Consider the following 19089-nt stretch of genomic DNA (forward strand, 5'->3'; position numbering starts at 1 on the left):
ATCATAAAAAAGAATTATACTCTTGATTGTTCAATTTAAATATCTTATGAAGGCCTAGCAAATCAACATTTTAAAATTCCTTGGAGAAGAAATTGCAAACTTCTGCTTACATAAGGGCCAGTTTAAGATTTAAAGAAACATACAATGCATTTTATTTTATAGGATCTATTCTTCTTTGCTAACATGCAATGTTTAAAAGTCTAAGTTGCGAACGACTCGAAGATGAATACAACAGGGAAAAGGTGTAAAAGACCCTTTTATTGAATACAAGCGTTTACAGACGGCAAGGACACATGTGCTTACACAATCAACAACTACTTGTGATCAGGAACATAAAAAAGATAACGTGAAGCAACTAAATTCAAAGATAAATATTAGTGCGTGACTACGTAATTCGGTGTAACCTAGAAGGTTGACTCGGAAACCTACATCGGCGGAATAGTAAATTCGACAGTAAGAATGCGAAGCAGAGATTCTAAGTTCAACAGCTGGTAGAATTACCAGAGTGCGCTCTCACTAGCGAAACCGCCCTCTAACTAAACTTTTCGTTACTTCAGTTTAAATACACTCTCGCTCACCCTAACTGAATTACTTACTGGAGAGGAAAGACGAGGGAAATAAAAGAGAGAAAGGGTTAACAAATTAAAATAACTATTAGTAAAAATAATAGACTTCTACAATTTAACCAATACTTAAGGGATGTCCGGAAATAATAAAAAAATTTTCTAATGGCAAAGTTGAATAATAAACACAGTTTTTTCAATACGGTAGTTACATTTATTTCGAACTATTTTTGTAAATAACTTTAACAGATAGAGCAAGACTGAGATCAACACATACGAGGTGCGGGAAAAAAAAAGAAAACTGAATGTGTAGCTTGAAAACAGAGTGGAGTTGGCAAAACCTATTATGGTGATGTCATGCCACACATCTTCTCTATCCATGCGGCCAGTTTTGGCTTAAATCGCCACGCCAGTGGGGAGCACTGCGTCATTGAGTGAACACATGCAACTGCAGTCTGCAGGAAAAACACCTAATGTAAAAATCGAACAGCGAATTAACATCAAGTTTCTTGTGAAACTTAACACATCAGCCACGGAGGAATCATTTCAAAATGGTATGGCTTATGGAGATGAATGTGTGTTTGAATGACATAAGCGGTTTTCATGGGGAAGGGGCAGTGTGGTAGATGATGAACGTACTGGGCGCTCCCTTGGGCGTTAATCATGATTGAATGGATTCCAAGTGGTCAGATTATTAAGCAATACCACTAAATCGAAGTACTAAAAAGACTTCGTGAAAAAATTTGGAAAAAACGGCCACAGCTGTGGAGTGAATGGATGGCTGTTGCACGAGAACAATGCACCCGCTAATACGGCCCTATCTGTCAAGCAGTTTCTCACCAGCAAAAACATTACTGTGATGGAGCATCTTCCTTATTCACCTGATTTGGCTCCATTGGACTTTTTTTATTTCCTAAAGTTTGCTTAAAGGGAACCCATTTTACGTCAGCCGAAAAGGTTCAGGCAAAAACGGAGAATCTCCTGAAGAGCCTTTCAAAAACCTCGTTCCAGAGATGTTACCAGCAATGGCAGAACCGAATGCTGAAGGGAAACTACTTTGAAGGTGATAATGTCATGGAGAACTGATTTTTTAAGTACAATTATTTATTAGACCAATCTCGTCCTTTTTTGGGGGGGAGGGTTACATCTTGTACAATGCACACACATTAAGAATTTGTGATTGAGATATCTTGAAAAATTGAATGTGTCTTCCCCGAGATTCGAAGCCTGGCCTTCAGATTACCTTACAGACTACAACAACACGGGAAGAATGATCTTACTTTTATGTAACGTCTCACCTAAAGCGTGACTGGGAAAAGATGCGACTTAGAACTCAAGAATCTAAGTTGATGTTAAATCAGTTACCGATTTTAATTCTACACCACTGCAAAAACATTTCAAATTGCGGGCTATATTTCTTAAGAAGTTCTTTGTGATGTTATGCGGAATCACAACTAGTTTTATAAGTCATCACACTGATATGCTGGATATTAGGTCTAAACAGCACAGAGGATACGAATAGTTTAATTGGTCACATTTCTTCCCACAGCTTAACGGTGGCTATCTCAATTTGAATAGTTCAGGATTACGAAAGTTCATTTAATTTTTTTCGGGAGCCACTAAATATGCTATTAATAATGATGAAATTTTATTGCTTTCGCATCATAATTTAATAATAATACAGGAAATTAATTAAATTAAAAATATTTTTCATTTCAGGTTATGCTTTGATTAAAAAAAATATGAATACTTTTTCCGACAGTCTACATAAAAATTCAGTTACGTAAAATTTATCAAACACTAAATTTTTTAACACTTTTTCCTGAACTGATATTTTTCAGTTACCTGCGAAATCAAAAATTTCGTTCTTCAACTTGAGTATGGCTCATCGAGCTTGGAAATTTAATATTTTGTTGTACTTGAGTTAAACGTTCGGTGTTTTTATTTTTTACAATGAGTATAAACCTCTACTAAACAAAACTACATTAACCGGGAAGGACGGTATAAAAAGTTTATTTCGTAATTTTTAAAAAACTGATATTTAAAAATTTAAAGACGCCAAAATGCTTGTGTCATTTAAAATATTTCTGGAATTGGAAGTATATATCAACGACTAACGTTGCGAAAATAAAGAAGCCCTCATAAGAACTTTCATAAACACGGGGTATACCACATCTATTTATTCTTAAATATTAAGGTTTATTTCACAGAAAAAAGAAGGGCTTTTCATTGGATAATATTAATTCTCTCATCTTTATATTTACGTAACATCTCGTAAGATCCCAGACACTGACTGGACCAAAATAGTCATTAGGACAGGGCCTCACAATCACTTGACTACATTAAGGCATAAGACAGCGTGAACAGTGCTATAACTTCACACCACCTTTTGCTGCGCCAAAGACATCTCGGCATCTCTAATATTCAGTTACCAGTTGCTGGACTTAAATCTCTATATCCCGATTGGGTAGCCAACTTCAGAAATCTAGACGGGTGTAAGAAATCTAAACTGTATGCCAAAGACTGCAAGTTAATCCACTTACAACTCGGTAAGTCACGATGCGGTGTTGAAATTATCAAATTTTATAGGCATCTAATGTTTAAATATTTTTATAAGATACAAAGCTTGCGAAAGCGTTCTTTTAATGGAATATTTGGTTTCACAATGTTTTCTCTTAATTTAACCAGTTTTAGTAAAAGAGGTAAGATTTTATCATGAAGATAATTACCAGATTTTATGAGATGTTTAAAAATATTTCAGAATTTAGGGAAAAAATAACGTATAATAATGATCTCATTACTTACGTACCTGAACTGATTCAAAACTTCCAGTATTTTCAGACCTGAAATACGAAAGATAACGCATTAGAAAAACATCTTAGCAGTCATTTATATTTCAGGACCATTTCCTAAAAAACAATTTGGTTCGGGTTTTTGAATACAGAAAAGCCTCGATGGCTATTTGCCTAAGAGGAGAGATGCCTTTGCGTAGGACGTTTTGAAGGAAGTTGGCTCGTATTCGCGTTACAAATATGGAAAACCACAAAACCCAAACATAAAGCCAGCCTGTTCGCCTGGGATCGAACCCAAGCCAGGTATTTGGTGACACCTGGACTGCCAGTATTCAGAAGTCTTATCCTGAAAACAATGGAGATCTGATAAACTGCCTAGAATTTTTTTATGAAAATTTACACTCATTTCCTAACATATTAAAAAAAGAAACAGAAAAGAATTCTCTTTCTTTGTCAGTTCTGCATCGATATTGGACGTTAACATTTCACAAACTATATGAAATGCAGTAGTGTTACAGTATATGAAATGCAGTAGTGTTACAGTATATGAAATGCAGTAGTGTTACAGTATATTTGCCAATGTACTTCCTTTACAAATGGTTTAACTAATCTCTTCTTGATCTTCTGGCTTATCTCCCATTAATAAGATTATTTAATCGTTTTACCAAATTGCTAAGCGAAACGTCACTACCCTCTTTCCCTCCCTTTATTAAGGGGGCCAGAATACTCATAAAAATAGCTACATGCAAAAAGTCCTCCATGACGGCATTCTTCCTTTTACGCAGGTAACATTTGCATACTTGACCTTAGTCAATTAACAAGTGAAAATATATAATCAAAATTGGTATTAGAAAATATTTATTTTGCATATGTGAAATCCCAAATCAAAATATGTATAAGAAAATATTTTAGTTTGCATATGTGAAATGCCAATCTTATAAAACAAATCATATAGATTTGTTTTAAGCCTTTCAGAAGGAAAACAGAAATCTCATTTCAATGCATGTTTAGTCCTTCATGTAGATCAGTGCTGTTTAGATCCAACTTCGTCGTGATGAAACGTTAATAACGTAATAAAATATTGATCTATCTAAATATTTTATCCTAAAATTGAAATCAAAGAAACGATTTCAGTTTTATAACCCGCTAAATAAATAAAAACACATAAAATTATCAGGGAAATTTTAGTACATAAGTTACATTAAAAAATGCTGCCCTGACGAATACAGTGGTTAGCGCTGCTGATCACCGTATCGCTGGCCATTGTTCAAATCCAAAGAAGGTGTTTCTGAGTGCATACTGTCTGTGCGGTATGGGGGCACTTAAAATAATGGCGAGCCGAAAGTTTTTTCGTGAGGTTTGAGGAGGTGTAAGAGACCCAAAGGATCCATTTTCCTATAATATTCTCGATCAAAATTTGAACGAAACCTCTACTTCCTAAGGAAAATTACTATATTAGAATGCAATACGTTTCGAGCAAAAAGAACATAACGTAAACACGTGAGATAAGGGAAAACCATTATACAGGTAGCCTACTCAGTCACTCACAAACCAGAAACAACTGCCAGTGCTCAGTGGACTCATTTCCGTGGAATGGTGGCAGACACCTGAGTGCTTAGGCAAAAGTCCTACCCCAAATCGATTACACCTGAAAGCTTTGAAATCAATTCTGGAAATAAATGGGCAAAATTCCCAATGTATGCATACAGAGATGGGGGGAGTTAAAATGTAGCAAGCATTTGAAGAGAGCCCAGCATCACTAGTCACACAATATAGTCACTGAGTGTGTAAACAGGCATATAACTGCTGAGCTGAAAACAATTTTAAGAACAAAAGAAGTAAGTGGACTCACTTATTTGGCCAGTGGATGCTCTGATTGGTAAAATGGTCAACATTGCTGGCTGCCGTATCATCAGGGCCGAGTTTAAATCCCAAAGAACGCTTGAATGTTTGTAAATGCTGTAACATCTTAGTGGGATGAGAGCACTTTTAAAATTACACAGCTAGCACAAAAAAAAAAAAAAAAAAAAAACTTTCAAATGGTTTGGTGGTAGAGAAAGAGGGGTGACAGATCCTTAGACCCGCTTCCCTGGAATATTCTATTTTAAAATTGGGACGGAACCATATTCTTCCAAGGCCCATGCCAACGGTTGCAATCTTTCGCATCATATGAAATCGCATTTCCCTTTCTTGCATACAATCTTATAACTTTATTTTATAGAACAATCTTATAACTTTATTTTATAGAACAGCAGATGCATTTAGCTTTGCATTTTTTCCAGCTGCTAGAAGGAGCTTTTTAATAACGGGAAAAAAATCAAAAAATCTATTTCTGGTTAATTAAACCTGTATTTCAGAAGCAAAAGATAATAATGCGCTTAGCAGAGGATTACATTGCTCCAGTCATTAAACCATAGCACTAATTTCGAGCAGAGCTAAAAGGTTTAAATCCCACTTAAATACTTAATCAACCATCAGTTTCTAGAAAATGCTCAAGAAATCTTGTAAGAGTGTGCAAAAATAAGGACTTCAGTAGTCTCTTCTAATTTGGAGACCAAATAAATAAATGGCCTTCAAAGCTTATAACCATACTATAGCTTAGAAATTTAGAGTTTGAAAACTACAGATAGCAATCACCTATCACGTTTTCCCCCAAAACTGAAACTGATATACGTATGATGAAATTTATCACCAGCTACCCTACCTATGGACTTCCCACTTTAATCTTCCCAGCAAAACAGAGGTTTAAAGCAAACTGTCTGTTGTGTTTCTTACCAGCATAGTATAAGCACAGTATAACTATGCAAGAATCGGCAGGTTCATCCATCTTATTAATGTGACTACCAATATTTATTTAATTTGTAGTTAATAAGGTAAAGATTATCCAAACTCTAACAGCCTTGAATTATTGATAGCAAATATAAATTTTCTTCTATTAATTTAATACTCATATATAATTAAATAAATTTTAATTAATTGTATTTTAAAAATATAAATATGCTGGTAGTAATGTATGCTTAAAATTGCTTTTTGAAGGCAACAAGATTAAAGTGATCCGCAATATATTCTAATAAAAAGAGCGGCTCCCACTTGAAGAAGGTTTGAGAAAAGCTAATCTGAAATATGATAACTCGGGTAACTTTACTAGGAAATCTGAAAAATAAAGAGGGAAAAGAAAAAAGCCTGTCGATGCATAGATTTCATTAAGAAAGAGAAGAAATGTTTCTCATTAAGAAAGAGAAGAAATGTTTATTTTATCACATAAGACTGTTGTTGCGAGTTAAGTATTGAGGCAGATGTTACATAGCTTGCTACCAGGATTTCATTTCTAATATTTCTAGCAGCGTTACTAATAACAAGAAGAAAAGAGAGAAACATAGCAGTCCACATGTCAGTGAATGTTATAATATAAATACAGCTCAATATAACAGTTCCTGTTTTGTCGTTAAAAATCCCTTAAATTGCTAACCCTTAGTCTCAGATTAGCTTCTTTCTTTGAACAACACACCAGAAAATAGTAACAAAACCAATTTAATGCTAACTTCTTTACGAAAGGAGGAACACACATTCTGGATTTTGATAAGACTGGATTGTTTGGATTATGGCAAAGCATTCTAAGAGAACCGATGCCTTTGTGCAGGATGTTGAAAGGAAAAATGACAATTCATCTTCTAGGAAATGCAGGGAATCTCAAATGCTGTCTAATTTGCAACTATTTCCATCTGAATAAATTAAAAATAATAAATAATGAATTTTTTTTTCTAAATTAGTAAAACTGCATGAGAATATTAACAACATACTTCTCACGTTAAAAAGCTTATAAAATAATTGTATGAAAATTCTGGTAAATTAGACCAGTCGTAATAAAATAACAAAATTAGAAATGAAAGAAAATTATGCACGAGTAAATCACAAAAACAATATCAATGAATGGTATTTAAAGGGGGGAAATTATTCATATATTCAATCGAACTATTCTAGGTTATTTATTAACTGATCACCCAAGGTATGTTGAAAATGGTCTCAAAAATTGAAAATTTTGAAATTAAATAATTCGTTCAGTTTTTGTCGCATGGGAGAGAAATTTTTTGCATTTTATTTTCTATCCCAAAGGGGTAATTTGCCGGAAGGCCTATTAATTTCGTTTTGGAATTTTGCGTTGATTAAACGGCGAATCACTTTTTAAATTGTTGCCACTAAATATTAGAGCCCTGTTAAGAGATTTTAAAGAAATAAAAAAATGAAGAATCTGCATAAATGTATGTATGTTTATCGCATTGTAATAAAACAACGATATGTAGAGCCATCAAATTTTGAATAACGTACGTCTCCATCCGATTACGGGCATCTAGAAGCTCTAATTTGGAATTTGTTTTATTATCTATGTCATATTTTGTAAAGCATTTATGAGTTTCTGATTAAGATGTAGGTAATTAGGCATTAGGTAATTTTGAAGCAGGAGACATGAAAAATGAGCAGTGCCCTCGCTGGAACTCGAACCATGGACCCCTCGAATAGATGCCGAGCGTGCTGACCACTACACCATGAAGACATGCTAAAAAGGTCGGAGAAATACCTTATATACTCCTTCTTTTAAAGGGTGATTGGAAATTACGGGACCCAATCTTCAAATCCTGGTGGCGGAGAATCATCATCCACCACTTTTTTTGTTCGGGCGCCACTGTAGAGTCATTACGTTATTTCAAAGCTGGGAGCATGAAAAATGAGCAATGCCCTCCGACGGGACTCGAACCACGGACGCGACATGCGTGCTGACCACTGCACCACGAAGGCATGCTAAAAAGATGGGAGAAATACCTTATAAAGAAGCTCAACGATTTCAAAGTGAGCAATGGCAAAGCTGCACGAAAAAAAAATATTTGTATCTCCAGCGCGCGAGACTGTGTATCGGAAAATCTGAAGATTTTTTTTTGTGATATTGCTTTTGAATTGAATTTTATGGCTTAAGTAGGAAGAACATGATATTTAATAAATAAAGGTAACACACAAAACGTTAAAAAAACGCCCCTTTAGGCGTAGTTTAAAATCTGAAACATTTCAGATTTTTTTTTAAAACTTTTTTTTTTAAATTTAAAGTAATTTCATTATAATAAAATAACACATTAATTAAAATAAAATTTACAAGTTTTGATCGAAAGGAAGTCAGGAAACCGAATCCTAGGGTCTCGTATTCCGCAATCGAACATTTTAGAGAACTGCAGAACGCTTATTTTATTCAGAGAATCTAAAATAGAAAAATTTCCAACCTCATACTGAGAATTACGAAAAGAATAAATAAAAGCAGCTTCCTTCTTCTTTTTGTCTTTAATTAGGCAATTTTAGAACTTAGAACTGTCAGGTTGATAAGCAGTTTTGCACGAATCAAAGGTCTTGCAACATCCCAACTTTCCCACAGACCCTTCAATGTAATTCAGCAAAAACATATAAAACAGGGAATCTCTTTCTTGTTATTCATGGGACGATAAAATACAAAGTTCTAGAATAGTTTTTAAAAAAAAAATATTAAAGAGCCACCCACCTAGAAATTCGTTTCTGATGCGTATCCTATCATTCAGGGTGGCAGTCGAGATGATGACGCAATTCACAAAGGCTACTAAAGCAGTTGTGTATTCGACGACCTCTGAGGATTTCATTTCGTTTATCACAAGCTGAAATCTATAACGACGCTTCTTGAGTACCTGTAATAAAATGAATTAGACATTAACAGTTACAAGATTTTAAGCAGAGTAAATTAAATTAAATTTTAGGTAATATGTTTCACACAGAGTGTTAATATTTTCATTTTTTAATTCATACAACTTATATAATGAGAATTTTCAAAATATAAAAACTTTTTAATGTGTTAAGGAAACACGTATCGTGTTTCGATCTTCTTAAACCAAAATTATTTGCTTTAATTCATTTAAAATAAAAAGAAAACTTTATTAATAAAAAAAAAAAAAAAAAATTCAGACAAATCTGAAGCACAGAGATACTTTTAGAAAAGGCCTCATATCTAAACACAAATACTACCAACTTACTAACACCAGCGCCAGTCTTATCAGTTACCAAAGCACCATTGCTGTTCACATTTCTTCCCTACCAGCTGCTCAGTGCAGGCCATTTGCTATTATATCCTCTTTTTCTAATTTTGTGTAGAATAGACACTGCCGATAAGATTCCAGCAAATAACTTCTCCGGACGCTGATTTCCTTTCGGCCTGGTATCGAATCCGGAATCTTCTATTTCTGTTATCTTTTGCCTCATCAATTAACCTATAGAAACGTTGTTGTTATTAACTTTTCTTTCCCAACTGCTTCTTATGCCCACAGGATTAGAATTTCGATAGAAATGAGAGACAACAACACGGATCACCTATGGCATTTTTCAGTTCTAACAAGTTTTTGCGAAATATCTCAATGAAACTTCCATTGTAAACTGTTAAATCAACGACAGTTTGTTATAACTGAAAGTAAGAACAAGATTTAAAAAAAAAAAAAAAAAAAAAAAAAAAACTGAAAGCTTTCACATTTTATAATATGCCTAAAGGGGCATTTTGTGTGCTACCTTTATTTATTAAATATCGTGTTCTTCGCACTTAAACCATAAAATTCAATTCAACAGCAATATCGCAAAAAATATTTAAAACAGCGTATCTTTAGACTTTCCGATACACAGTCTCGCGTGCTGGAGATAAATCCCCTCCCCGGTACAGTGTTGCCACTGCTTGCTTTGAAATCATTGAGTTTCTTAATCAAAAACTCATAAATACTTTACAAAATATGAAACAGATATTAAAATAAATTCCAATTTCCGGGTTCCAGATGCCCGTATTCGGGTGGAGACGTACGTTATTCAAAATTTGACGGCTCTAGGTACCGTTGTTTTATCACAGTGCGAGAAGCATACATACATTTATGCACATTTTTCATTATTTAATGTCTTTAAATATAATACAGGGCTTTAATATTTGGCAACAAATTAAAAAGTGATTCGCCGTTTATAGTGGATTAAAGCAAAATAAAAAAAACGAAATTAACAGCAATTCTGGACTAACGTCCTTTGGGCCAATTATTAAAAGGGACGTGGGAGTTTCCTTTTTTCTAATGTTCATAACGTGTCTTTGAAAAATTAGGTTTCTTCCGAAAGTTCTTGAGGAATATATTGTTATTTAAGGAAGAATTGATTTAGTAGAAAAGCACTATGCTCATTTAAAATTATTATAAAAAGAGGGCTTCGCATCATAACTGCTACATGCATTTTCATCAGAAATTCGATGCTGCACAGAGTCGTAAAAATCCCTTTGATTGGCAAGCACCTTAGAAATACTAACGAGTTTTGCTAAGGCAATTAACAGTCAGTAATCAAGTATGTAATACTGGAAAATGACAAATTTATTAGGCCTAGTCGCTGTACGTCTGTTAGACGACCTAACTTTTCTTTCCTAATAGTACATACTTATGTATATTAATTCCAATTATGTTAATTCCAAGAATTAATTTGCACATATTTTTAACTTTACCTTTTAATTACATCTGCGTTATTATTTTTGTGTTCTTTTTGCTTGTGAATTTAAAACCTTGTACAGGATTACATATTTTGAAATCTTCATGCGCATACTCGTGCTGAATATAGTTTGATAATATTTCTAGGCACCACCTGTGGTGTTTTACACTTCTGTCATCCCACTTGTTTCATGGTTGCGTATCTGAAATAGCACTGCTGAAATTATCTTAGAGTCGTCTATGCATCAGGACATACAGGTCTCCAATTTTCATTCATCTCCGATTCTTTTTTGGAAGCATTTACTAAGGACAGTAAAACAGTTGTAGAATGTTACACGTCTATATACACCTACATAATAACTATACTGAATATATTTAAAATAACTTCCTAATTTCCTTTATCCTTTAACTAATAACGGCCTTTTAATTAAGACTAATTCAGAAGTCAAACAACAAAAATCAGCGTTAATTTTCAAAATTTTCACAGAACTAGTTTCGATGGTTTTACCGAACCACCATCCTCAGCTGCAAAACCGCAAATGAACAAGATAGGAAATAATTATTAGATAAGATAAGAAAGTCTGGACAAGAATAAGCAAGTGGCGCCATCTGTTGGTGAAACGAGAACTAAAAGACAATTTCTTTAAAGGTCAAAGGCAAAGATGGATTGGAATTAGGATCTTTAACAAGAACAGAAAGATTTTTTTGAATGTGAAATGCCTCTAGAAAACCAGTTCTCCAATGGAAGATGTTTTTTGAATTATTTTGGCAGCAGAAAAATTGAAAGTGTGATTTTCGGACCAACAATGTTGAGCAACAGAAGACCTCTGTGTTTCCTTTTTTCTAACATATGCCTCATGTTCCTTGACGCGAAATTTTAAGGCTCTCTTAGTTTGGCCAATGTAAATTAAACCACACTGGCAAGGAATCCTATAAATACCCCAAGAATTCATATCCGGAATGGGGTCTTTGAGTATGGAACTCGGAATTTTATTGATGGGAGAATAAACAACCCGAAAGTTAAATTTCTGCAAAATATGTGCAACTTTATAGCTAATTGATGGAAAGAAGGGAATGACAACATAATTTTTATAATCTCCTAAAACAGGAGTGTGCCTTTTAGTGTGTTGAGATGAGAATTTTTTAACTGCATGATTAATAATGTTGGGTGAAAAGCCCCTGTCAATAGCTATTGCTTTTAAATAATTTAGTTCTTCATCAAGGGCTAGTTTGGAGGAGCAAACTTGAAGAGCACGGAAAACATAGGAATAAAATGAAGCTAACTTTTGTTTAGTCGGATGACATGATTTAAAGTGTGGTGGAAGGCAAACCGATGAAGGTCTTTCAGTCAAGCAACTGAAATACTGATCATTAAAGTTACTTTCATTTTCGAATGCGTTCTTTTTGTTCTAGTCCAAGTGCCAAGGGCTTTTTATAAACCAATCACAATATTTTTTGCCGTAATTTTAAAATGTGCGTTTGTGAAATTTCCCAGCAAAGGAGAAAGCTGGGGTAACATTTCTGCAGAAAAACAAAATTTTGCCGCAAAACCTCTAAAGGTAACAAGAAAGAGATAGCTTTGGTAGACAGCCAGTACCTTCGAGGTTTGTGCGATGTTGAGTCACCGCAATTCTCCGATTTATATATATATATATATATAACTAAAAGCAATTCGCTGTGTTCTTGGCAAGAAGACGGAAAAAGAAAAGAGAGAGAAAGATTTGGTGAAGAATGTATTTTATTTTTTAATGTATCACATAATCCTTATTTAATAATTAATATTTGTATTTTAAATTTCTGAAGTATGTTCTTCTTGCTAAAGTAGGCCAACTTACAATAAACATCGACAATTGGGAAGCTTTCTAAAAAATTTATGAAAAACATCAACTTGCATTCGATAAGATGTAGAGATATTATGATTTATTTTGGAAGCAGGAATGATGAAAAATATGCAACGCCTTCGCCAGGAATCGAACCACGAACCTCTGGAATACGCGTCCAGCGTGCAGACCACCACACCACGAAGGCATGCCAAGAAGGCGTGAGAAACTTATATACTCCCCTTTTAAAGGACAACTGGGATTTTTAGGGGACCCAACTGCCAAATCCTGGGTGTGGAGAATCATCATCCACCACCCTCTTAGTTCGGGCTCCACTGTAGACACATTAGGATTTATTTTGGAAGCAGGAAAGATAACAAAATATGCAACGCCTTCGCCGGGAACCGAATGACAGACCTCTGGAATACGCGTCCAGCGTGCAGCCACCACACCACGAAGGCATGTGAAGAAGGCGGGAGAAATACCTTATTAAAAAACTACGTTTTATCTTTTCCTCTGCGAAAAATTGCCAAATTGGGTCAAGATGGTTGCGTTAATACGCAAGTACCGAATTTGCTTTTCTTGAAACTACTTGCACACCTTTTGTGTATTTCCATGATGGAAAAGGTATTGTTTAGAAATTTTCAATCGAACATTTAACATGCGTAGCTTTTGCAAAATGTCCCCTCTCCATTGCTTCTGAAGAACAGGGGTGTATCTGATCGCCCCCGAAATCGAAACAGCTTTATTCAAAATTTGTGCCACAACGAAGATGGTTTTTCTGCCTAATTTTAAATTCATAATTTTAGTAAGCAATATTCAGCTCACAAAAATTTTTCAACTCACAGCTATTTCGGTTCATTTTTAAACGATGAAGATGAGACTTTTGCATTCGATTACGTCAGTTATAGAAAATATTTCTCTCATTAATATCTTTTTTCGCTACATGACCTACAACAGAAATTTTAAACTTCGTATATTTTTAATAAAAGCTGTCATAGCATAATAAAGCTGGCCAAAGCTGTCACAGTCTGTAAGGCATTCATTTCTTTAAATATAAAATTATGTATCTGTGACTATTCATTCACAATATATTCTAACTCATCATTTCTAACTCATCCTATACACTGCTAATAATAAAAAAAAAGGAATGATAAAAGAATATAAAAAGAAGACTATAAAAATAATACAAGGAATTTTCCATCTATTACCGTCTGTCTCCCTCCTAGATGATCACATCTGAAACTGAACTGTATTTTTAACAATTAAATAAAATTTACATTGAATATCATTCTGTAACACAACCCCTTTTATTTCTATTAATAACGTTCTTCAAAAATGATCATTCATAAGATCCATACGACCAATATTATTTCTAACCGTAAATCTTAAGAGAGAGAGTCCACTGTATTTTTAACTTGTTATACAGACAAACTATACAGTATACAATTGGATATTTTACAACTTTTCACTTGTTATGCATACAAACTACATAGTATACACAGGATATTATTTAATCAATCAATCAGTTACTTTTATTCTTTGAAATTCTTCTAGTTCAAATTATTCTTAATTTTGGATAAGAAGTGTATAACTCGATTAAATCACCTCGCAGCCTTCAATTAAATTGCCATAAGCAAGATTCAGACGCTCTTTCGTTTTACTGCTCTGGTTGCTCGTCCTTGGGTTGGTCAGCTTTATAACTTCCCGATTTCATATTATGCATTAATATCATGGCAAAGGTTGTGATTTGTGCTTTCCGGCGTTATGCCAATTTAACGGTTGGACGATTTATTGAAGGCCATACAAACTAATTTATGCACTTCCTGAATGAAATTAGATGCTAGCGCGATTCAATGTGGGTCAATGGCTGATTTTCGAACTTTGTGGAGGAGTAAACAGGTATCGCCAGTATGTTAATACTACGGACTTTAATATTTGAAGATAAATAATATGAAGCGATTTCCAATACCAGTGCAGTGAAATCTCTCACGGTAACCACTTTCCTATACACCATCTTTAAAAGTGATCTGCATTTTGAAGAACATAATTAAATAACGGTTCTGTCAGGAACTTTGGCTGGCCGCTTTAGGGAAATTTCAGTATATCAGTTTTTACGAAGCATAATTAACTTGACAAAAGCCTCCTTTTTTAAAAAATTTCTTTTCTCTTCGCAGTAGATTTTAAATCTTTATAAACCACTTAATTAACAGAGTATATTTTAGGAATATTATACGACATTTTTCGCTCTGCTCACTGCGTGCCTTCGGTGTGTAAATTGTATCACGTAAGGCTTGCAATTGGAAGCTCCAAAAATTCTAAAAGTTTCTATACTAGGGTCCAACTCAAACGTTGGTGTAGGTTATTTCCTCACCCCCTCGATTGGTTGACTGTACCCTTTCTCCACCGAGATATGAAATCGTCCTTTAGATGGGGAACGATATAAGGAACGTTTCCCACCTCACAGTGTAAGGAGAGACTCAAATTCACCTTCATAGTATAAATAGTAGCACATCCGTTAGCAGACGGGAAGTTCGAATCCCCACGAAAAAAAAGCTGACGTTTCGTTTTTCATAGTTCAAAAAGTCTAATAGAGTTTGCAGTTCAAAATAGAGATATACTTTAGATGTATTAACCATCTAATAATATCAAAAGTTTGCAACCTCGAGTCATTCTGCACGAGTAATGATTGGTGCCCGTTAGAAAATTTCTGAAAGACTTTTTGGATAACTTTTCACCAAACTGTCTACGCCAAATTTAGAGAGTTATAACTAAGAATACTTCTATTTCTCGGCGGCCAGATGGTATAGTTGTTAGGGGAGCCTACTGCGGTACCGAAGTTCCCGGGTTCAAATCCCGAAGAAGGCATGGATGTTTGTAAATGTATAGTGTCTTTGCGGTATGGGGGTACTCTAAGTATACGTCGACCCAAAAGTCCTCTCGAAAGGTTGGCAGTAGGGAAAGAGGCGTGACAGGCTTTCAGACCCTTCCCCACGGGGTGCTCTACATCAAAATTGGGGGCGGAACTGAGCGAAGTCGTACTGTTATCTGCATGATGCTCAAGTCTTTTGCTAACGACAGGCGCAGTCCTGCTCTCCTTGCCACGATGAATTTCGTGGGCTTGTTCTGATGTTACTGTTAGAGAAGTGAAATAAGTCACAGCAACACAACTTCTATTTCTCTCGAGCATTCTTGTTTATATTTTATGCTCGTTTTATAACCACTACAACTCGATACTTCTAGAACTTTTACTGTCGCCCAGTGTCATATGGATACCTCTTTAGCATTAAATTAAATTTTCATCGCGTCATTCTTTTAATATGATTTTTAATGGCGGAAAGTCGTCACTCTATTTTAGTTCTACAAACGTGTCCGCAGCTGATGATAATGTGGTAACTAAAACCGGGGAAAGAGAGGAGCTGGATTTTAAAATCTTCTCGGGCATCTTTCAGAAATTCATCCTTTTGTTCCCTATCTAAACATCGTTTCTTACCCACTTTCAAATTCGGAAAAATGCTTTACCTTGTGGATTTAAAAAGGGAGGGCGAGGAGGAAGAGCAGAACATATTTATAAAAGGACTAAAATTACATTTGTTACGATTGGTTGTATACTACAGGCTATGCATATAATTCAAATACATAAATTTTCGAATGCAAATTTCTGCATACATACCTTGTATGACACTGCGACGATTAAATATAGGTGTCAAATTTCCATTCATATTCAAGAAATGTTATATTTCAAACATTTTGTCGAACAAAAGTTTCGATTTTTCTATCAAAAGTTTTCTACCATCCCTCAAATAGTTCTTTTTCATTAGGTAAAAGGAGTTAAGACAAAAAATATTAGCATTCTCTTTCACGTCCAATCCTGCATGTTATAAAACCATGTTCTTTATAAAAAAGGACATCATCTGCAGCGTAAAGAGGAACTTAATCGTTTCAATTTACTGTATAAAACGTCTATATAAAAAACTAAATTTCATATATTTTTACTAAACGATATCGCACAAATGAAACTGTCGTAACCGTGAGTGCCAATTCTTTTTTTAAGTGTAAAATTGACAAGTTAAAATAATTCGAGGAAAAAAAATGGAAAAGAAAAAATTCTAATGAAGTAAGTGCTTATCAAGTTGATTTTCTTATTTTCTTATATGTCACATCAAAGGGCCCAGATCCTAACCACTCCCAAAATCTTATGATTATTTCAACAGCGCTGCTATGGAAATAGACATAACTTCAAAAGACATTTAGTCGTGCAGTCATTTTGAAACACTTAACATACGAACTTTTTTGGTGCCTCATCAAAGATGCTATCTAACTAAGTTACGCAGGTCAATGGCATTTCTTTTTTCGTCTTTAGGTAGTGTATTTTGCCTCTGCGACGCAAATATCCCCCATATTTTTCCCTCAAAGGAAACTATGTACATTTCTTGATAAGCTACAGAGATATGAAAACGGATTTCTTCCCAGGTTTCCCTCTTATGGAATGAGTCACGTCAAGTTTCCCTCACAAAATAGATTATTAATTTTTTTAGTGATACTCTTACTAGTTTCTAGAAATATTCAACTGGAAAATTATAAATGCATAGTAAATGAAGGAGCTATGAATAACTGAGTTGCTGTTATATACGTAAATAGATGCAATCTCTACATATAATAAAAGAAAGAGTCTGTCTCTCTGTGTGTGTATGTGTCTTTCGTTCGCGCTGCGCGTAAACTAATAGACCCACGGCTACGAAATTTGGTACACAGGTGCATCTAGACAGGAGCCAGTGCACCTCGACGCGATTTTTTCGAAATTCGAATTATAATTATTTTTATTTTATGTTTTGTGACGAAATCGCATCATTTTGAGATATAATGGGCTATAGGAAAGCCAGCTTTTACTCTACACATCGTTTTCACATCGTCATGAAACGTAAGCACTTAGTTATTTTACGAACTTAAAATATATTTCGTTTTCAATAAATCGATTAAATACGAATTTATTTAACAAAATGAGCTTAACACCTTTTCAACGGGATTTTTTCTAAAAAAGTTTATTTTTTAAAATGTACAGTTTTGTTTATTTATTTATTTATTTTATTTATTTTTTTATTTATTGGACACGTTAACTTTCATCCTTGCGACTGCTTTTATAAAAAGAATTTTGGAAAAATGATAATATTTTGTATTTTAAAAAAAAATTTTAAATGACGCTTCCGAGTACACTTCTGACATCTCACATCTTTAAAAATGTGATTTTGGCAACAATTTTCCTTTCTTATTGTTGTTGATAGATTTTTGATGAAATCGCATCATTTTGAATAGTTTCATTCTTTTAGAAATATGGGTTTGGCTACAATTTTTCATCGTGTTTCTTATGTCACTGTTTTTAAGAGATTAGCGTATTTCGTTGTCATTATATATATATATACATATTTTTATTTTATTTTATTTTATTTATTTATTTATTTATTTATTTATTGGATAAATTTGTTCTGCAGAGTAAAATTCTGTGCGGAATTTTTTGTTTTTTTGAGTTTCTTTCATGTTATTTTTTGCTTATTTCACTGTTTGTAAGATATTAAAAAGTTTTTTTTTTCTTCAACGGAAAGTTGGTTAATTTATTTATTAGGATAATTAATATTTGTATTAATGGATATAGCTTATTTCATTGTAATTTTTTTCTCTTGAAAATATAAGATAAAATATCATTAATTATACTTTGCTTTACAGACGTTTTTTATTTTTTGTATTCTTTTATGTTATTAAAACCACCACTTTAATTTTAAAAAAAAGAAAAGTAAATCAACCAATTTCACTGTTTTTAAGATATTGTAAAGTTTTGAGTGATTTTTTTTAGGAAACAAAGTTCTTAACCTCCTTTATAACATTTGAGTTGTTAAGATTTTGCAAAGAGAAGTTGGTTAATTTATTTATTAGGATAATTAATATTTATATTAAGGGATACTGCTTATTTCATTGTAATTTTGTTATACGTAATAACTTTTTTTTTATGAATAGTTTCTGCAGAGTAAAATTCTATGCAGTTTTTAAATTTAACGTTTGGTGTTCCTTTCAGCCATTTTTCCGGTACATTTAAAAGCCAGACGAAGGCTGGCAGCGAAGCTGCTAGTATATAATAAAACTTCTCATACAACCGCCTTCCAGAAATGAAAATGTCTGAAAATGATTTGTATTTCTGAAAATTTGAATTCCAATTTAACCACTTCCGCAAAATACCAAAATTGTGTGGAACAGTACGAGGATGTCTTAGAAAGGTTTTTAGCCTATTATATTAAAAACAATGTTTTAAATACACATAATTAATATTTTGTTAAATATTTCTGCTGCTTCTAAGCCAAAATATTTCAGTTATTAATATGCACGAAATAACTAAAAGTTAATGAATGACTGATATACG

General features: G+C 33.8%; 1 protein-coding gene across 3 annotated transcripts in view; it reads right to left on the minus strand.

The window, feature by feature from the left end:
• The window catches only part of LOC118200800 (inverted formin-2-like), a 358115-nt gene that overhangs the window by 65835 nt on the left and 273191 nt on the right, over positions 1-19089 (minus strand). For all 3 annotated transcript variants that reach the window (XM_085820652.1, XM_085820651.1, XM_085820650.1), the window contains 2 exons: positions 8895-9054; positions 3373-3406 (listed from right to left, as the gene is read on the minus strand). In XM_085820652.1, the coding sequence (XP_085676778.1) occupies positions 3373-3406; positions 8895-9009 (149 nt within the window). In that variant the 5' untranslated portion in view covers positions 9010-9054. The remainder of the gene's footprint in view (positions 1-3372; positions 3407-8894; positions 9055-19089) is intronic.

Source organism: Stegodyphus dumicola, chromosome 7 (assembly GCF_044657685.1).
Source record: "Stegodyphus dumicola isolate Sdum_Otavi_A_Nest chromosome 7, ASM4465768v1".
In the NCBI taxonomy this organism is placed as follows: Eukaryota; Metazoa; Arthropoda; class Arachnida; order Araneae; family Eresidae; genus Stegodyphus; species Stegodyphus dumicola.